The sequence below is a fragment of the Manis pentadactyla genome, chromosome 5 (assembly GCF_030020395.1).
Source record: "Manis pentadactyla isolate mManPen7 chromosome 5, mManPen7.hap1, whole genome shotgun sequence".
In the NCBI taxonomy this organism is placed as follows: Eukaryota; Metazoa; Chordata; class Mammalia; order Pholidota; family Manidae; genus Manis; species Manis pentadactyla.
The window spans coordinates 32,445,177-32,468,203 of record NC_080023.1 but is presented as its reverse complement, the minus strand read 5'-3'; the positions used below and the strand labels follow the sequence as shown (position 1 = coordinate 32,468,203).

The window sequence follows — 23,027 nt, the reverse complement described above, 5'->3', positions numbered from 1 at the left end:
TTATTACAGTGTCTGTATAGCATATTCTGGTTATCTGATATAAATCTACCCTCACTGTTCATTTTCATAGTTTTCTTGGCTAATTTTCAGTCTTATTTCCATATACACTTAAGATAAATTTACCTAATTCCCCTTCATCACACATGGATCCTGTTGGAATTCTAACAGAAACTGCAATTTATTAATTTTTGGAGAACTTAGATTTTTATGATATTTAATATTTCTGTTCAAGAACTTTCCATTTGTTGTATAGTTTTTCTCATATACGTCTTATGCCTTTATTTTATTAAATATAGTCCTACCTATTTTATTATTTTTATCGCAATTGGGAATGGATTTTTAATTTTGCATTTTGCATTATGATTTGCTGGAGGAGAGAAAAATCCACTGTTTATTGTATACTTGCATTGTAACTTGCTACTTTACCACATTCCCTTATAAAACACTAGCTATTAGCCATACTATCGTAATCATCACCAAATAGAGATAGTTGAAATCTTCTAATATGTATGCCAATTATTTCATTTTTATTTTATTATTGCAGTTGCTAAAACCTTCAAAGCAATGTTGAAAACTAGGGTTCCATAGACTATCCTTCTTTCTGGTTTGAACTGATACAGTTTTAGCATTTCACTACTTAGGATAATAGCTGCTGTGGAATTTAGTAATCCACCTTTATTATATTTAGGATATTTTCTTCCCTCCCTATTTTACTTCAGAGTTTTAAAATAAAGAATGGTTCCTAAGTTTTTCCAAATCTATTTATACATCTACTGATAGGATCATATGGCTTTTTCTTCTTTAAGTTATTGACATCATAATTACCTTGACATATTTCCAGATATGCAATCATTCTCAGATTCCTGAAAAAAGACTTCCTGGATATAGCTTATTATCTTTTTGATATATTACAGAATTGTATTTAATAATGTAAGTTATATTTACATATCAAATAATTCACAATTTCACATATACAATTCAATAGTTTTTAGTAAATTACCAAGTTGCGCAAACATTACCATAAAACAGTTTGGGGACACTTTCATCACCTCAATCAGACCCCACATGCCTATTTACTGTTAATTTCTGTTCTCATCTAGTCCCAAGCACTAATCTGTCCCTATACATTTGCCTTTTAAAAAATATTTCATATAAACAGAATCATGCAATTTGTGGTCTCCTGTGTCTTGCTTTTTTAAATTTAGCATGTTTTTGAGATTCATCCATGTGTACCATTTATCAGTACTTCATATATTTTTATTGTTGGATAATATTCCTTTGTATGGGTCATATTTCATCTATCTATTTACCAGTTGATGGGCACTTAGGTTGTTTCCAGTTTCTGGCTATTATGAATAAAGCTGCTAAGAACATTTATGTGCAAATCTTTATGTAGATATATGTTTTCATTTCTCTTGGGTAGATACCTAAGAATAGATTTGCTGGGTCATATGGTAAATATATGTTAACTTTCAAATAAACTGTCAAATTGTTTTCCAAATGGCTGCAACATTTTATAGTCCCCTCATCAATATATGAAGGTTCCTGTTTCTTCACATTCTCACCAAAAATGTTACTATCTTCTTTTACTTTAGCCATTTGAATGGGTGGAAAATATGGTTTTACTTTGCATATCCTTAATGAATAATAATATTGAGAATATATTCATATTTTGATAATGGAAGAGAAAGATGAGTCTGTAACACAAGTCACTATCAAAAACTTTGTGGCATTTGGGAACTGAAAACAGCATGTTAACAGCAAAAAAGCCAAACTGAAACAGTAAGTCTCATGACAGAGTTAAGTTCTGTTATTAATTATTCCATATTGTATGCAGATATAGTTATACTTGCTACAGAAACCATTACTGAATATACATTGAGTTGGCTTATTTAAATTAATCTTAAGGTTTCTATTATTTATTTTATATATAATTACTTTAGTCCTTTCTAAATAAAAAGAAATGTGAAAAAACTGTAGAAAGTCTTGGGAGACTTAATTAGTTATTGCAATTTGAATTAAAATATATTTCTTAAGATGCTGACAGTCTATAATTCATGAATAAATGTGATTATTTATGTTTAAGGAGAGATATTAAAGTAATAGAAGAAAATATGAAGCCATTAATCAAGGTATCAGATTATCAAATGGAAGGTACCAAGTATCATATGGAAAATCATTCTTCACAAGGCACTGACAGAAAACTAAAAAAACACAGACTCTCACATATTATGCACTTTAGGTGAATACTATGTGCCTTCTCTGCCATAAAAGAATGGCAAATTATTAAAATGAAAGCATTTAGAAGACAGAACAATTTCTAAATTTTATCTTCACTTACATACTTGTTCACCATGACTATTCCTCTAAAACTGTTCCCCCAAATACAATATAAAAATGGAATGGGAATATGGTGTGAGGGGTCACGGGGAAGACAGCGTAGCACAGAGAAGGCAAGTAGTGACTCTGTGGCATCTTACTACACTGATGGACAGTGACTGCAATGGGGTATGGGTGGGGACTTGGTAATTTGAGTAAATGTAGTAACCACATTGTTTTTTTATGTGAAACCTTCGTAAGAGTGTATATCAATAATACCTTTAAAAAAAAAAGGAATGTGAATGATTTATGAACTCTATAAGCTTTAACAAAGGTTCTGGAATCAAAACCTTGTAAATTAAAAGAATTCTAAAGGTAAATATTGACTCATTTCACATTTCTGACCTTTAGGACAAGGCAATATTGAGAATTCAGAACAGAATAGTGAAGATCATGATACTTATAATATAGGCCAATCACTGGGAACATCAAGAATTTAGCTGTCAAAATTTTTAAAATAATTTTTATATATTTTAGTATTTCTAGCAACATTATTTAAAATTTGATCAAATAGAAAAGTTCAGAATGCTTTTGAAGGTAAAATAAAATGACCACAAACACTTATCTTCTGGATTAATCACTTAAAAAAACCCACATTAAAATGACCACTTGATAGAGAATTACAATTATATATACTACTTCCTTCACAATTTTAAGAATCTACTGTGAAAGACTCTACAATAAAATAACTATATGTAAGTTAAAAGCCTTCTAACTAGGCTAAATAGAATATTTCATATTAACAGAGCCGAGTAAAACCTCATTAAGAAAAGAACTATTTCACAAAAGTAAATACTCTAGGTAACTGGACCTAATGGCATTTTTTGTAATGTTAGTTATTTATTATTTGACAGGCATTAAGCAATTTAAGTTGCTTTTTCCTATCTTAAAATTTTTTGGTTCTATTTTTTATTGATACATAATTGACATGTTAGTTTCAGGTATACATTAATGATTTATGTATATATTGCGAGATGATCACCACAAAGTCTAACAGCCATCACCACACAATTACAAATGTTTTTCTTGTGATGAGAACTTTTAGGACCTAATCTCTTAGCAACTTTCAAATATATATATACGATATAGCATTATTAACTATAGTCATCATGCTGCACATTACATCACAAGGACTTATTTATTTTGTAACTGGAAGTTTGTACCTTTTGACCACCTTCACCCATTTCACACACACACAACCCACTTTCTTACCTTTTAAAATAAAACATTCAGAAAAAAAAATCAACATTTTTTTAATGATTTTAGTGTCTACTTAAAAATCTCTGTCACTGATAACTTAATTCTGGAAACTTGTCCTTTACTTTTTTTTTTTTAATGAAGTTATCATTGATATACAATCTTATGATGGTTTCACATGAGCAACACTATGATTACAACACTCACCCATATCATCAAGTCGCCGACCCCACCCCCACCCCATTGGAGTCACTGCCCATCACCATAGTAAAATGCTATAGAGTCACTTGTGACTTTTCCTCACTGCTTTAGGATAAAATCCAAACTCCTTGGCATGACCAGAGATTCTTCATGGTCTGGTCTCTCCCTTGCTAGCCTCATCGCTCAACATTCCCTGCATACTAGCAATGCAAGCTACCTTCAAATTCCAAAACATGATATATTTTTCCCTCACAACTCTGTAACTAGGTCAGTCACCTATCTCTCCGGGGATATCAAGCCCTTTCTTTGGGTAGCTAACTTATGATACAGATTGAGCAACACTTCAGAAAGCTCTTCCACCACGATTCTGGGTGAGCTACTCCAATTATTTTTATGATGCCCTGTTTACATGTCTATCATTGCTTTCATTTCAGTATATTGTATTCACTGATTTATTTTTTAATCTATTTCTTTTCTACCTGATATCCCTCCCAAATACCCAGCAATTTTACATATAGTAAGCAAGAGGCAGAACAATTCAGTGTTCAAGTCCTGCTTTTGTCTCTTATTAGCTCCATGATGTTAGCCAGGAAACAAAGCTACATAAAACTACAACGCAGAAAGGACAGAAATCTGTGCCCTCACTTTGTGATTTTGAAGATATGGTTTCACTGTTTTGGTCTGTTATTTCATTTGTACAACTATGTTAGACTAAAAGATCGCCAAAGTACCTTCAATTTTAAGATCTTATAGCTATGACTACCAGCAGTATCCTGGATAACAGAAATTTTAAAGGTCTCTGGGAGTCATATAAATATAGTATCATAAATATTTAAAGCTGCAGGACTGAAGTGAGTTGTCAGGTTACTTAAATGCACAAATTTTTTTTTAAGTCTATTATGATTTTTCAGATTTTAGGTTCTTTCATTTAGAAAAGGATAAGAAAAAAAAATTCTGCTAGGTACCAGTAAAAATATAACTCTCTTCTTTAAATCTGATTTTAAGAGAAACATGTTATGATGTTGTTTTTCCTGAATTATCATCAATTCATGCACTTTCACTTCTATGAATCCATACATTCTACCTCTGAAGTGGGGGGGGGGTCTTTCTTAAAAAGCATTAATACTTGATTTTTGTCTCTGTATGGTAGAGAGTACACAGTGACTTTTGTTCACAGGAGCTAGAAATAATACATAATCTTCAACATAAACACAAATAAGATAACACGTATGGTACCTTAAACAATAACAGAAAGTCTGACCTTGAGCAGCAACAGCTCATTCTTTGAAGCTCATTACCTTCAAGGCCTCTTTCTCTATTCAAGGCCTCAAAAGAAGCAGCAGAGTATGCAGAGGAAATTTTTTTGTATATTTGATGAGAAGTGTAAAAAAGGGGAAACTATACATGTAAATATGTTGACTGATTGTCTTGAATACACCAACTAGATATCTCTCAATTCTAAAATAATGATAATCATACATTATTTATAGCACATTTCACAGAGCACTTTTCTGATCCTCATAATAATCCTGTGAGGTAGTCAGAAAGCACATTATCTCCACTTGATAGATGAAGAAACTAATGTGTGTGGGTTGCCAGGTCAGTTTGAAGATGTCAGAGCTGGAACTATCATCAGGTCTCCTTAATTTATATATATCACCAGAATTCAGCATTTACTTGATACTTAATAAATGTGTGGCAAATGAATTAACCTAATTCTGGTTTCTAGAGTCCAGTGTTCTTTTATTAGCAGCTTTATTACTTCTTCAGTTGCTAGGATGGTTTATAGTTGAGTCAAATAAAATTATTAAGCCCAAAGCAACAGTGTTACTTAATTGACACTATTAAAGTGATCAGGACTGCTGGGTTGAAAGCAAGCAGAGTATTTTCAGTCCACTATCTTTTCACTTACACAGGAATATATGTAAAATAACCTTATTGGATCGAATAATCAAAGAAAAAACTCTATAGACAAGTATATCTAATGTTAGCACAAAGCGAATACTCAAATGTTATTGAAATTATGACATTGATTTTAAATAATTAAAGACATTTTACCTGTGGTGCAAGAAGAGGTAGTCTGATATAAGCCAAAAGTTTACTGAGATCTTTCCGTCTCTGTTCCAAATCATGACGGACCCAAGTAAGAAGTGCATTCAGTATGGTTTCCTCATGAGGAATATTCATATCATCACTGGCCAAGAGCTTTGCAATTTCACTGGCTGGTAATAATACAAATTCCTGGTTTCGAATTACTTCCATGAAATGTTCCTAAAGGAAAAATATAGCCTATAAACAATACTACACCTTCTGTCCATCACAATTCATTTAAAAGAAACTGAAAATATTTGAATTAGTTCCTAAAACAGTTTATACATTAGAGTTTTTATTACAATGTATTACTGCTTGCTAGGAAAGAAACAGTAGAAAATAGCATTTCAACTAAATTATGTTGTTAAACTTTCAATTTCCATATACACAGAATTAAAGTGTTGCCTAATTTATTATATATATTTTTAATGGACCTGGGACTTTTAGTTACTGTTTTGCTCAAGTTAGAGAACAGGTTTGGCAAGCCTTTCAAAGGAAGGTAGAAAAATGAGTTAGACACTGAGATGCATGATACTTCAATACAATTAAGATTTGTGGTTGCTGGAGAATTTGGCTAATGGTAGAGCCAAAAAACTGGGTGAGGATAGGGGCGGAGCCAACATGGCAGCGTGAGTAGGACAGTGGGAATCTCCTCCCAAAAACATATATACTTTTGAAAATACAACAAACACAACTAGCCCTAAAAGAGAGACCAGAAGACGCAGGACAGTGGCCAGACTGCAGCTACACCAGCGAGAACCCAGCGACTGGTGAAAGGGGTAAGATACAAGCCCCGGCCCGGCAGGACCCGAGCGCCCCTCCCCCCAGCTCCCCGCGGGAGAATAGGCAGAGCGGGAGGGAGACGGAGCCCAGGACTGCTGAACACCCAGCCCCAGCCACCCCCACCAGAGCACAGACACAGTGCGTGGGCGGAGGGCCCTGGATACTGGGGGAACAGGGCAGCAAGACCTCTGAGCGGGTGCCGAAGCTGATGCCCCTGTGACAAAGAAAAGCGGGGGCTTTTTGAAAGTCTTAAAGCGACAGGGACTTAACAGCTTGATGGAAACAACCCAGGTCACAGTACAGCAGCTGGAAATTACAGGGAAAACCGGGCGCACTAACCCCCTGGGCAACAGCTCTGAGACCCCTCACGGAGGTAAACAGCCAAACAGCTCCCCCCTCCCCACTGGTCCATCACCCTTCTGGGCGCTGCGAAAGCAGAGAAGCAGCCTGAGACAAACTCCGCCCACAGAAAGGGAAATTCCTCCCTTCCGGCCAGGCAAGACACAAAGACCCAGCCTACACGCAATTACCCAACACAAGCCACTAGGGGTCGCAGTTGTCCCAGTAAAGAAAGGCCAGTAGCAAGTGAAAATTTTGGCCCTCCCAGCTGACAGTCAATAGCACCTGTCAACATGAAAAGGCAAAAAAATATGATCCAGACAAGACTAACCCAGACAGCTTCGGCATCTGCTACATCTTCCCCTGAGAAGGAATCTGGGGAGATAGATTTAGCCAGTCTTCCTGAAAAAGAATTCAAAACAAAAGTCATAACCATGCTGATGGACTTGCAGAGAAATATGCAAGAACTAAGGAAGGAGAATCCAGAAATAAAACAAGCTCTGGAAGGACTTCAAAACAGAATGGACGAGATGCAAGAGACCATTAATGGACTAGAAAACAGAGAACAGGAACGCAGAGAAGCTGATGCAGAGAGAGATAAAAGGATCTCCAGGAATGAAAGAATTTTAAGAGAGCTGAGTGACCAAACGAAAAGGAACAATATACGAATTATAGGTATACCAGAAGAAGTAGAGAGAGAAAAGGGGATAGAAAATGTCTTTGAAGAAATAATTGCTGAAAACTTCCCCAAACTAGGGGAAGAAATGGCCTCTCAGACCACAGAGGTACACAGAACTCCCATGACAAGGGATCCAAGGAGGGCAACACCAAGACACATAATAATTAAAATGGCAAAGATCAAAGACAAGGACAAAGTATTAAAGGCAGCCAGAGAGAAAAAAAAAAGGTTACCTACAAAGGAAAACCCATCAGGCTATCATCAGACTTCTCAACAGAAACCCTACAGGCCAGAAGAGAATGGCATGATATACTTAATGCAATGAAACAGAAGGGCCTCGAACCAAGACTACTGTATCCAGCACGAATATCATTTAAATATGAAGGAGGGATTAAACAATTCCCAGACCTCCCACAAACCACCTCTACAGGGCATCCTACAGGGACTGCTCTAGATGGGAGCACTCCTAGAAAGAGCACAGAACAAAACACCCAACATATGAAGAAGGGAGGAGGAGGAATAAGAAGGGAGAGAAATAAAGAATCATCAGACCGTGTGTATAATAGCTCAACAAGCGAGTTAAGTTAGACAGTAAGATAGTAAAGAAGCTAACCCTAAACCTTTGGTAACCACAAACTTTAAGCCTGCAATGGCAATAAATTCATACCTTTCAATAATCACCCTAAATGTAAATGGACTGAATGCACCAATCAAAAGACACAGAGTAATAGAATGGATAAAAAAGCAAGATCCATCCATATGCTGCTTACAAGAGACTCACCTCAAACCCAAAGACACGCACAGACTTAAAGTCAAGGGATGGAAAAAGATATTTCAAGCAAACAACAGAGAGAAGAAAGCAGGTGTGGCAATTCTGGTATCAGACAAAACAGACTTCAAAATAAAGAAAGTAACAAAAGACAAAGAAGGACATTACATAATGATAAAGGGCTCAGTCCATCAAGAGGATATAACCATTATAAATATATATGCACCCAATACAGGAGCACCAACATACCTGAAACAAATATTAACAGAACTAAAGGAGGAAATAGAATGTAATGCATTCATTCTAGGAGACTTCAACACACCACTCACTCCAAAGGACAGATCCACCAGACAGAAAATAAGTAAGGACACAGAGGCACTGAACAACACACTAGAACAGATGGACCTAATAGACATCTACAGAACTCTACATCCAAAAGCAACAGGATACACATTCTTCTCAAGTGCACATGGAACATTCTCCAGAATAGACCACATACTAGGACACAAAAAGAGCCTCAGTAAATTCCAAAAGACTGAAATCCTACCAACCAACTTTTCAGACCACAAAGGTATAAAACTAGAAATAAATTGTTCAAAGAAAGCAAAAAGGCTCACAAACACATGGAGGCTAAAAAACACGCTCCTAAATAATCAATGGATCAATGACCAAATCAAAATGGAGATCCAGCAATATATGGAAACAAATGACAACAACAACACTTAAGCCCCAACTTCTGTGGGACACAGCAAAAGCAGTCTTAAGAGGAAAGTATATAGCAATCCAAGCATATTTAAAAAAGGAAGAACAAGCCCAAATGAACGGTCTAATGTCACAATTATCGAAATTGGAAAAAGAAGAACAGATGAGGCCTAAGGTCAGCAGAAGGAGGGACATAATAAAGATCAGAGAAGAAATAAATAAAATTGAGAAGAATAAAACAATAGCAAAAATCAATGAAACCAAGAGCTGGTTCTTTGACAAATAACTGGGTGAGCCATGAAATATTTCTCTTACCCAGAAATGGCCTCCAGGCTGGCTACATTTCCCAAGACCACTCTGGACGACAGAAGTCTTCAGAGACCCTGCCCAGGAAGATGTCTTTAGGGTTATCCTAGAACCAAATTGGCCTTTTGAAGTGTCTCAATACCATTTATAAGACCACTCAGGATTTTAGGTCTGTTTTGAAAACTTCTAATCTGATTTAGGTACAAAGTTCTAATCTCACAGAAAAAGAGCCAAAACAAAAGTACTCATCGAGTGTTGGGACTCCAGGACCTAACACTGAAAATGACCCAGTCTTGGCTGCTTATTGGAATCAGGCCCCTTAAAATTTGAAATGGGAGAGGGAAATGCCCTTAGGTGTGAGATAATGACTTTTACTAGGCTATTTTGTTAAATAATCTGAAGAGAAGGTAAGCGTGCAAGATAACAGGTCGTAATGTTTACATAGTTACAATACAGATGCAAATGCTAGACATATTGTTCCATGACTTTTTTCTTATACTCCTACTATTCAATGGCTGCTTCAGCACTGAAACATGTTTTAGTAAAATAGCTAAGGCTGTTTAAGGTAGAGCTAGAGATAAGGACTATCAATAACTATCTTCTTTATTAAAATGAGAATTATATTTCCCATATAGCCTGCAGTAACCCAAGTTAGGTACAGATGTAAAATGTGTCTTGGGTTGACATTTCTTTCCTAGAAATTCTTAAGAGGAAAACCATACATGAATAATTAACTAAATTCAATTGCTTCAATTCATCATGATTTGTTAAAGATGCCCAAATGAACCTACTTTAAATGACTGATTATCATTTTCAGAAATATATTCTAGTGAAACCTCAGTGCTGGAATAGCCTCAAGCAAACTGTTTGACTTAACTGTATACTGACATAATAAAATGATTTCGTAACACATAGCAAGAGCTATAAAAGTAATGAAGTTTTCAACCCATTTATCCCCCTAGTAGTTTAATCTTAATAAATAATTCACAAGGAGAAAAAGAAGTTGATACTTCTCTAATGATGTTCTCTGTACTATTATTTATATTAGTAAAAAATGGGAACTAGCCTAAATGTCCAACTAGTGGGGGTGTAACTCAATGGACTATTAAGCAGGCATTAAAATTTTCAAAGACAAAGATCACAGATACATGGAAAGATATTTATTATACAATGTTAGATGAGATTTAAAACAACATACATTTCTAACTGCTTAAAGATAGTGTATACAGTCAACATTTATACACTGATAAAATTATTGCTACTCTTGTGAATGGTATTGATTGTATTTCATTAAATGAGAAAAGGACTATCATATAAATATTCATTTGATTGGCTAAATGTATCTATTTTAGAACAATGCCTATTCCATTCTAGTATAATGCCTATTAAGTGAAAATCAAGTTTTTCAATAATGTTTGGAAAGGCTACTGAACTCAAGGTTCAACACAACATGCTTTTCAGAAGTATTAATTTGGTTTTGTAGCAGGTATTTTAGCAGAGTTCAATGTTTTTATAGCTTTTCTTGATCCAGAAATAAAATTTAAAAATTTACAACTGAACGCTTATATTTACTTCATAAATCTATAGAGGCATTAAATATTTGTAATAATCTAACCAGTCTTAGAAATATTTGTAGTTATTAAATGACTTGTTCTAGGTCATGTTCAATGGCAGCAGAATGAGAACAAGTTTTCAGATTTCAGGATTATAAGAAGGAACTCCTCATTCTTTCTTATTTGTATTGTACAGGATGCGTGAACATCCCAAGAACATGTACCATTACTAATTTTGACAATTGAATTTACTGTGTGGCATTATGCTTACTTCCTATTTTAAATCTATTTCATTTTATAGTTATCATGCTATTAAACACTTGCTAGCACTATGCCCTTTCTCCCTTTGGAATAGTTTTTAAATAAATGGAATTATGAAGGGATTTATTTAAATTGAAGATTAAATTCTTTTGTATATTTCTATTGAGTTCCTATAGCTACAATTCAAATAGAACAACCTGTCTCTAAACGACTTGTCAATTTCAGGTCTCTGTTGAAACTGAATAATGTCAAATAATGACCTTGAGAAAAAAAAAAAGACTACTACAACTAATTGGCTATGAAAATAGATTTGAAAACACTGAGCTAATTTAAATTTATGTCTAAGCCTTAAAGCAACAATTGTGCCTATACTGTAAACAACAGGAGTGACCTAAATGCATACAAATGTTTTCATGTGAATAAAACTCCTTCTTAGGAAGGAGATACTACTTAAATTATGAATTGAACATGAATAAAAAGATTCAGCTTTCTAAAAAAATATTTGAACCTGAGATGTAAGGTTAAAAAAATGAATCTATCGCTAGTCATCAGGGAAATGCAAATTAAAACCACAATGGGATATCACCTCACACCAGTAAGGATGGCCAGCATCGAAAGACTAAGAACAACAAATGCTGGAGAGGATGTGGAGAAAGGGAAACCCTCCTACACTGCTGGTGGGAATGTAAGCTAGTTCAACTACTGTGGAAAGCAATATGGAGGTTCCTCAGAAAGCTCAAAATAGAAATACCATTTGAACCAGGAATTCCACTTCTAGGAATTTACCCTAAGAATGCAGCAGCCCAGTTTGAAAAAGATAGATGCACCCCTATGTTTATCATGGCACTATTTACAATAGCCAAGAAATGGAAGCAACCTAAGTGTCCATCAGTAGATGAATGGATAAAGAAGTGGTACATATACACAATGGAATATTATTCAGCCATAAGAAGAAAACAAATCCTACCATTTGCAACAACATGGATGGAGCTAGAGAGTATTATGCTCAGTGAAATATGCCAGGCGAAGAAAAACAAGTACCAAATTATTTCACTCATCTGTGAAGCATAAGAAGAAAGCAAAAACTGAAGGAACAGAACAGCAGCAGACTCACAGAACCCAAGAATGGACTAACAGTTACCAAAGGGAAAGGGACTGGGGAGGATGGGTGGGAAGGGAGGGATAAGGGGGGGAAAAGTAAGGGAGTATTATGATTAGCATATATAATGTGGTGGGGGGGATGGGGAGGGATGTGCAACCCAGAGAAGACAAGTAGTGACTGTACAGCATCTTACTACACTGATGGACATGACTATAATGGGGTTTGTTGGGGGGACTTGGTGAAGGGGGGAGTCTAGTAAACATAATGTTCCTCATGTAATTATAGATTAATGATACCAAAAAAAAAAAAAAAAAAAAAAAAATGAATCTACAAGAAAAGATAAGACTGATGGGGCAAGTTTTCCAAAGGACTTGACTTGAAAGATGTTAATTTAATACCATGCTAGGTCTGTACAACTGCCCTGTTGCACTACCTCTATTTTTTACTTGAAACACTGTGACCATCACAGACAAGAAACATTTTGGATATATGATCACACAGGGAGGAAAACAAATAGTAAAGGTTGTACTTCTGTACGTGTACTTTTGTTCACTCTCATAAATTCTTACCATGTTGAGGAGAGTAAATCTTTATAGTGATGGTGACAATAATGATGATCATCATTTACTGACTGGGTATAATATATGCCAATTGCTATTTTAAGTACTAAACATCTATTAACTCATTTAATGGGAATGGAAGAGAGAGAAGACAAAAAACATCGAAATGTTGATAAAATTAGTAATATGGACAACTGGTATACATGTATGTGCATTATCACATTCCTTCTTCTCTGAGAAGCTGTGTTGCCTAATTGAAGTACTTAAAACAATAGTCTTCAATCTTCACCCAGATGTAAAGATCTAACTTCCATAGAGTGACAGGATGATCACTCCTTAAAAATCGACATACCCTCCCTTCCCCAAGTCCCTTTAACTATTAAGACTGTAGGGGCTGGTCTAATAACACGCCCTCAACATGCCATTATTTTCCTGCTATCCTAGATCAATCTATATACATTATCCTCCAGACTTCTGAGTCAGAACCCTCTGTGATTTACTTTGTGTAGATAATTTACTATGATTAATAAGAACATCTTTTTACATAGCTAAAACACTTCCTCCATATAATCATGTATTTTTAATACGTAATAAATAATTTATTTTTAATAAAATGCCCCCTTTCAACTTTCTTAATTTCTGTACTAATACTGAACCAATACACTACAACCAAGAGTATGTGCGCAATTCTGAAATTTATCCACTTGCTACCAAAGTAAAATATTTGGGGAAATAAATCCTGCTTTAAAAAGTAGCAGATCTGTGAATAGACCAATTACCAGCAAGGAAATTGAATTGGCAATCAAAAAACTACCTAAGAAAAAAACCACTAACCAGATGGTTTCACTGCTGAATTTTATCAAACATTTAGTAAAAACCTAGTAACCATCCTCCTTAAAGTTGTCCAAAAGTAGAAGAGGAGGGAATACTCCCATACTCATTCTACAAGGCCAGCATCACTCTAATACCAAAACCATGCAAAGACACCACAAAAAAAGAAAATTACAGACCAATATACCTGGTGAACATAGATACAAAAATACTCAACAAAATAGTAGCAAACTGAATTCAAAAATACATCAAATAGATCATCCATAATGATCAAGCAGGATTTATTCCAGGGATGCAAGGATGGTACAACATGTGAAAATCCATCATCATCATCCACCACATCAACAAAAAGGACAGAAAAACACAAGATCATCTGCATAGATGCTGAAAAAGCATTCGACAAAATTCAACATCCATTCATGATAAAAACTCCCAACAAAATGGGTATAGAGGGCAAATACCTCTACATAATGAAGTCCATATATGACAAACCCTCAGCCAACATTATACTTAACAGTGAGAAGCTGAAAGCTCTTCCTTTAAGATTGGGAACACAATCAGGCAACACAAAGAAAGAAAAGGCATCAAGATAGGCAAGGAAGAAGTTAAATTGTCCCTGTTTGCGGATGACATGATATTGTACATAAAGTACCCTAAAGAATCCACTCCAAAACTACTAGATCTAATATCTGAATTCAGCAAAGTTTCAGGATGCAAAATTAATACACAGAAATCTGTTGCATTCCTATCACTAATGATGAACTAGCAGAAAGAGAAATCAGGAAAACAATTCCATTCACAATTGCATCAAAAAGAATAAAATACCTAGGAATAAACCTAACCAAGGAAGTGAAAGACCTGTCCTCTGAAAACTACCAGAAACTTATGAGAGAAATTAAAGACAACACCAATAAATGGAAATACATCCCATGCTCATGGATAGGAAGAATTAATATTGTCAAAATGGCCATCCTGCCTAAAGCAATCTACAGATTCAATGCAATCCCTGTCAAAATACCAACAGCATTCTTCAACAAACTAGAACAAATAGTTCTAAAATTCATATGGAACCACAAAAGACCTGAACAGTCAAAGCAATCTTGAGAAGGAAGAATAAAGCAGGGGGGATTATACTCCCCGACTTAAAGCTCTACTACAAAGCCACAGAAATCAAGACAATTTGGTATTGGCACAAGAAGAGACCCATAGACCAATGGAACAGACTAGAGATCCCAGATATAAACCCAAGCATATATGCTCAATTAATATACGATAAAGGAGCCATGGATATACAATGGGGAAATGACAGCCTCTTCAACAACTGGTGTTGGCAAAACTGGACAGCTACATACAAGAGAATGAAACTGTATCATTGTCTAACCCCATACACAAAAGTAAACTAAAAATGTATGAAAGACCTTAATGTAAGTCATGAAACCATAAAACTCATAGAAGAAAACATAGGCAGAAATCTCTTGAATATAAACACGAGCAACTTTTCCCTGAACGCATATCCTCGGGCAAGGGAAACAAAATAAAAAATGAACAAATGTGACTACATCATGCTAAAAAGCTTCTTTCAGCAAAGGACACCATCAGTAGAACAAAAAAACATCCTACAGTATGAGAGTATATATTTGTAAATGACATGTCTGACAAGGGGTTAACATCCAAAATATATAAAGAACTCAGATGGCTTAACACCCAAAAAAGCAAATACCCTATTAAAAAAATGGGTGGAGGATTTGAACAGATACTTATCCAAAGAAGAAATTCAGATGGCCAACAGGCACATGACAAGATTCTCCACATTGCTAATTATCAGGGAAATGAAAATTAAAACCACAATGAGATATCACCTCACACCAGTTAGGATGGCCAACATAGAAAAGACATAGAAAGCACTAGGAACAAAGCTAGTGGGAATGTAAACTAGTTCAACCATTGTGGAAAGCAGTATGGAGGTTCCTCAAAAAACTCAAAATAGAAATACCATTTGAACCAGGAATTCCACTCCTAGGAAATTACCCTAAGAATGCAGGATCCCAGTTTGAAAAAGACATATGCACCCCTGTGTTTATTGCAGCACTATTTACAATAGCCAAGAAATGGAAGCAACCTAAGTATCCATCAGTAGATGAATGGATAAAGAAGGTGTGATACATATACACAATGGAATATTATTCAGCCATAAGAAGAAAACAAATCCTACCATTTGCAACAACATGGATGGAGCTAGTGGGTATTATGCTCAGTGAAATATGCCAGGCAGAGAAAGACAAGTACCAAATGATTTCACTCATCTGTGCAGCATAAGAAGAAAGCAAAAACTGAAGGAACAAAACAGCAGCAGACTCACAGAATCCAAGAATGGACTAACAGTTGCCAAAGGGAAAGGGACTGGGGAGGGATAAGGGGAATAAGGGTTATTACGATTAGCACACATAACGTGTGTGCGGGGGGGGATGCAAGGGGTAGGCAGTATAGCACAGAGAAGACAAGTAATGACTCTACAGCATCTTACTATGCTGATGAACAGTGACTGTAATGGGGTATGTAGTGGGGACTTGAGAATGCGGGAAATCTAGTAACCAGAATGTTGCTAATGTGATTGTATATTAATGATAAAAAAAAAAAGGCAGCAGATCAGGAAATCTTGAGTGGAACAGTCCTAGGTTACTGCTTTGCCTCTTAGCGACTGTAATAACTTAAGGCTTGACTCACATATCCAGGAGAAATATTACTTGGTATTTATAATTCAATGAAGACATGACGTGCTAGACAGTGAACCTAAACCTGAAGACATGGGAAGAGTCACAGGAAAGCAGCAATACATAGAAAGGAATAAGGCAGAGAGCATATGCCCTCCTGTTTTTCAAACAATACATACCATGGTATAATTGTGAGCCACTTTATGCAAATCTGTACAACCTTGGGCATCAGCAAAAGAACGGATTCCAAGACAGTTGGAAGGGTGAAGCTGTTTCATTAGGAACTTACAGCATGCTTCTACAACCTGTGAAAGCTGAAGAAGGCAAGCTGTAGAGAGCAGGCACTCAATATTATCTTCTTTTAATTCAAGGCGGCCTTGATGAAAAAAAAATTCCATTAACTATGGAACTATAATAACCTTAGCTTACAAAATAATTGGTTCTAAAAGTAACAATTCTAAGCAAGAGCTCATTGCAGACCTGATGGTTTAAGACATTCCAAACAGAGAAAGAGAGTAGTATGAAAAAAATTACCAGCTCTTTGTGATTTCTGCTAAAATAAAAAACTAGTGGCTTGTTTTCAGAATATTTAAATGATGCTTTAATTAGTAACATATCTATAATATATGCCTCAAATTTTAAATGCATAATTTAAGAACATTACATAATTCATGTAATTATTATACTAACATTTAAAAATACCACTCAAAAGCTTAATTATGATAACTATTTTAAAGGTTCTAACAAGAGATTTTAACCTGTACAGGTATCACCAGGAATGCTGATTACAATAGCAGAATTAACTGTTAAGTTGTGGCAGGCTTTACTAAAAGTAGAAATCTGAAATCTAATAATATAACATAAATCTGAGAGATGATTAATTTACGTTTTCAGATTTATTACCTGTATATGCATACTGAATCAAGGACCATAATGAATTTGGTTCTACACCTTCCATTTTTATTTCTTCTTGTCTTGCTTCCCTGACATCATTAGTAAACATGGCAGCAAAATAATCTGAGACAGAGGAGAGCACCAACCTGAGAACACGTTAGAAGGAAAAAAAAGTCAATGACCACATTAATGTTGATGTTCATTAAAAAATGCTGCTGCTGCTTCGCTCTCTGTTTTTTAATTTTGTTACCCATAGAAAGTGCATGGCACTGGGAAATACATTTTGACAAATTGCTTTGTGCTCTAGTTCCTTCCTTTGAATAATAAATTACCATTACTGAAAATTTTCTGCTAAGGTAAATGATTTAACTAATCCCTACTCAAGTATCACTTTACAACACCCAGAAAAAAGCTGCAAGCCCACAGCATTAAACTATGTAAAAAAGAAAAAAAATGTAAAGGTTATTTTCTGTTGATCACTTGAAAAAAACCTAAGGTTTAAAAAAAAAATGAATTGTAGAAGAGCATATATGGGAGACATTTGAGAATGGTTTTAGCAGGTTACTTTTAACTTTTATGACGTTTAAAATTATTGTAGAATATTAGAATGTTTATATTGTTATATAGGATTAGAATATTTTTATCAGATTATCAAATTATAGTATTTTGTTTTAATGACATATTACATAACAGCTGTGTCTCTGTCCAGATTTTTGATAGCCATATATAAACAAAAATAGGTTATAAGTATGTATTTTGAAACATGCACTCTTCACTTGGTATGTCCTGAAGATACTTCCATGTCAATACTCAAATACAGATTTACTGTACTCATTACTTTGAAGAAACAGAAAAAGATAATACTGGAAGCTCTCTGTGTTCCTCTCTACTTCCACTCGCCTCCTTACCCAGGGGTTCACTGCCGAGTCATAAGGTTTGCCAAACTGCTCTCCAGAATACTGTGCCAATTTAGACCCCCACCAGCATTGTATGAGAGTTAACATTTTCCCACAATATTATCAGATGCTAAAATTTTCAGCCATCTGCAAGGTGTTAAATCTAATCATTGCTTTAATTTTCATTACCCTGAATGTGAGATTGAAGACCTTTTCAAATGTTTATTGGCCTTTCAAATTTCTTCTTCTGGGAGCTGCCTATTCATTCCTTTATTCACTGAACAAATACTAATGCACACTTAGTAAGTACTGGGCACTGTTTGAAATACTTGAGCTCTATGGCATAAAAAATAGACAAAAGATCCCTTCTCTCACAGAGTCTTACATTCTAGAGGAAGGGAGACAAACAATAAACAGCAGAAGTAAATTCTACAGTATGTTAAAAAGTGATGAGTCCTGTAGGGCAAAAAGTGGGTAAGGGAAATGGGGAATGAGTGGTGGGTTTAAATAGGTGGTCTTATTGGAAGGTGACAACTGTGCAAAGACTTGAAGAAGTGCAGGAATTAATCATACACGTATGTACAAATAGCATTTATGCAGAAGGAGCATCCAATGCAAAACTTTAAAGGCAGAAGCAGCATGCTGGGCACATGCCAGAAACAATGTGGGGGAGGGAGAATCTGCTGTATGTCTCAAGTAGAGTGAGCAAAGAGAATGTAGGATATAATGTGAAAGAGGTTAATGGCAGGTGGATCACGAAGGCCCATGAGGACGTGGGCTTTCACACTCAGTGACATGAGTAGTCATTGAAAAGTTTGATCAGAGGAGCGCGACCCACCCTGAGTTCTATTTTAAAGGATCATAGGTAGCTCTGTAGAAAACAGAATGTAGAAGAAAGAAGTGAAGGCAGGGAGCCCAGTTAGGAGTGTCTTGTACTGGAAATCTAAGTGGGATCATGACAGCTCACACATGTGGAAGGTAAGGTGTAATGAGTTCTACTTTGGAAGTACAGAATCATAAGATGCCTCTATGAAATTCAGGGTGAAATATCTTTTCTACTTTTCTAATAAACCCATGCACATAATATGGACTTTTTGTCAGTCATAACAGCATCTCAATAAATGTAAGCTTATTATTGAAAACAATAATAAGATCAAGCCCATTCTTCGTAGTGATTTACTTCCACTTTGGAGGGTTTCAAAAAAACCTTTGGGACAGACTGTTAATTAGTTTTAAAAAGCATAAAAAAATTCCTTTGGGATCATAATGGTGATTAACACTGAAAACTGAATATGGAATTATCAAAAGATATATAACATATTGGTCTTTATTTAACAGTTCTTTTTCTTTTCTTACTTCTAGAAACAGTGCTTCATTTGTTTCAAAGGCTTTTTTTTGCTCCCAAGCACCACTGCTTTTCATCTTCTTTGGAGGTCAGCAAATAGAAGTCGGGATGTATGCTGCTGTTTTAAAACTTTTAATATTTTTTGTCACTTCATTCCAACTTTCTTGCTTCTAAATATAACTCTAATCTCCATTGAGTTTACTTAAAGTTATTTAATAGGCAGAATTAGATAGGGTGAAAGCTGTTCTTAGTAGCTGAAATCTATTATCAAACAATATTGACTGATCTGAGGCTAGTGTGTTTTGTGTTTGTACTTTTACAGAGGGCAGGTGATCCTCTGGGGTCATATAATGCATAATAATTTCATACGCACTGTTTTCTTTGTAGAAATTCCATGAAAGATATCCCTTCCTAAAAACATTCCTTCCTAATAGTTGGAATGAGTTAGCTCAATATATATAACTAAATATATATATATATATATATATATATACTTATATATCATATATAAGTAGTATATATAATATATAAATATATACTTCAAACACACAGAAGTTTAGAAAACAATTACCTATGAGCTGGAATTCTGCGGTCACCAGCAACTAGAATCACATCGCATAACTGTTTATGTCTCAAATAATTTTCCATCTTTTTAAATGTTTGCTCAGCATGATTAAGGGCTTGGAAAAATTCATCTGATGAACATGGCTCCATAGTATGGCAGGATGATAATGTCTGACTACTATTGGAAGTCCTGAAAAGAAAGAGAACATGCATTTTGAAATATCACTATCACATTAAAAATATCTTTTCTATCAAGTATTTTTAAAGCCTTCCAATATAATAGAAGTCATCAATGTTACCAGTCAATATTAATGTACAATCATTTTTGTCTTTAAAAGTCAACGACAGTTCAAATCATACATGTGTTTTGTAAACACTGTAAGTGAGTGTGACATCTGATGTTAATAGCCATATTCTTTGTGGTGCCTGTTTTTGAGGTCTTTTTTGCTGGTCAACACCTCTCCACTGGAAAAAAAGCCAAACTACATTCACATTGATAGTTGTATCTCCTAACATTATATTTAAGGGTATAAGAGATCATTTTCTGAAGGCAGGAAGGCAGTTAAACTATATTGGTGATATAAATTCTGAAAAAAAAAAAGGGTTATGTTACACAGTTCTTTATAAGACAACTGTTTACAAAATATGTTGTCATAAAAAGTGTTATAATTCTTTGCTTCTCTAGCCAGTCTTCAAAAGCCCAGATAATCTAAATTTTTATTACAGGTAAGGAATTTGATAGACTAATCCAGGTATCTAAACATTATTTGAAATTTCCAAATTATAATTTGAAAAGTATGAGTTCTATGTTTTCACATCATTTTCTGTTGGAAATGGTGAAAAAGTGAAAAGGTTAGGACTGAGAGTAAAGTCCTAGTCTACTTCACCCTTGTGCCCCAAGATCTCTTCTCCATGATCACTTGAATCAAGGAAACATCCTTTGGATATGCAATTAACTACAAAACCACTGACTGTGCCAAAACTAAGTTTCATTTCTCAACAGAAACTTTTAAGAATATTATGTTCCGATAAATGCTTTGTGGAATCAAGCCTCACTGTAGCTTAAGAGAATTTTCTTAATATAAATATTTAACAACCTTATCAAAAAAGAAAAAGTCATTGGGAACTTTTACTTTTCAAGTAAAGGGAACTGAAGCCAAGGAGATGAAGTGCCTTGCCAGGAGTCTTAGAGTTCATTCATGACAGAGAAGGCTGTTGGGCTATGTGTTCACCAAAACCCTTTTTTCTTTTCTCCTGGACATATAGCTAGACTACATCTTCAGGCCTTTCTCACAAACAAGTGTGGTCTTTAAGATGGAAATAAACTGTTACCTTTGGGCTAAAGTGGCTAAGAGGGGGTGCACCCTTCCCATGCTTTCTCTTAACATTACCTGAATGGAGAAGACTGAGGACTTGGATGAAAGAAGAGGTAAAATACACACATGGAAGGTCTCTCAAGAAAGAACACGCATACAGACTGTATCCACAGGAACTCTCACACTGGATTGAGATTTACCAGTTTCAGAAAGTAGTAGTGCCTTGACTAATATATTTCTCTACCTAAGTCCTCCCAGCCCAATGCAATTCCAATGTCATACAAATATGGGCTCTAAAGAAATGGAGGATAATTGTCAATAATTATAAGAGAAGCAAAATATATATTATCTAGAAGAGATGTGTCATACACTATGAATAGTATTGGTGTAATGACTTGGAAATCCAGTATTATACACTCAACTTTACATTTCAGACAATTAATTTAAAAATGTATTGAGTAATGTGTAATTATGTTACTTATATAAATAAATGAAAATTAGAAATTATTTTAAAATCTAGGAGAAAACACAAGCAAAATAAATAATGGTGGCTTTGATGAACAGCAGTTTGAAGATTTAAAACACTTTTCAGTAAAATAAAGTTTTATATTGTCAAAAAACTGACAAATGTTTAAAAGAGTTTTAGTGATCTAAGGGTGAAAGAAAACCAGAGTAACTGATTTTCATAAGCCATAAATACTTTCAAGAACAAGATGAAGTGAATAAATCAAGTACTTCTTTCTTAGGCTACTATATTTTATATCACATTTCTTGTATTTTATATTAAATTCTCAGTAATTACTAGACAACAAATTAACTGAATGTTTTCTGAGTGATGAACTGCCATCATTCAAACACACATGCTAATCAATGTTAGATTTTAAAAGAATAACAGAACTTGATAATACTATTATTGTCAAGTTATTACAGGCTAGCTTAGATGTTGGTATTAGCCCAGTTAATAAACAGATCTCTTTCCTTGTCAAGAATTTTAAAGGTATTTGGTTCTTCAACCTCTGACATGAATCAGGACAACCTGAGGAGCATTTCAGTATGTGTGTTCAGGGCCTTATTCCCTAAGATTAATTCACCAGGTCTGAGATGAGACCTGAACATTCACATTTTTTAAAAGCCTGACAGGTGATTCTAAAATGTTTCACAGGCTGAAGACCAGTGGTGTGCACTGCAGGGAAGAGATGGATACACTACATAAAACGGCATGTAATGAACTTACAGGTTCAAAACATTGATTTATACAATAGATTCTTTACTTCAAACTTATGTAAACAGAATTTCTTTGACTAAAATATTTTAAATTAAGAAGTAGAACTTAATGGAGTATTTGTTATTTTTAAAATGAGCATAAAGGTAAAACACCAAAATCATTTATACACATACACATTAACAAACAGTAACTTATGCTTCTAAAAGAACATTTTAAACTTTGCTTTTTATTTTCAAGACTTCCACTACTATCACATATTAAAGGCACATATTATTTCAATGTGACAATTAAGTCACTGATATTTCTGGGTACAGAAATCACTT

General features: G+C 34.8%; 1 protein-coding gene across 2 annotated transcripts in view; it reads right to left on the bottom strand.

The window, feature by feature from the left end:
• The window catches only part of KLHL5 (kelch like family member 5), a 107,093-nt gene that overhangs the window by 41,922 nt on the left and 42,144 nt on the right, over window positions 1–23,027 (bottom strand). For both annotated transcript variants that reach the window (XM_036908486.2, XM_036908489.2), the window contains 4 exons: window positions 20,171–20,353; window positions 17,368–17,504; window positions 16,644–16,840; window positions 5,836–6,048 (listed from right to left, as the gene is read on the bottom strand). In XM_036908486.2, the coding sequence (XP_036764381.2) occupies window positions 5,836–6,048; window positions 16,644–16,840; window positions 17,368–17,504; window positions 20,171–20,353 (730 nt within the window). The remainder of the gene's footprint in view (window positions 1–5,835; window positions 6,049–16,643; window positions 16,841–17,367; window positions 17,505–20,170; window positions 20,354–23,027) is intronic.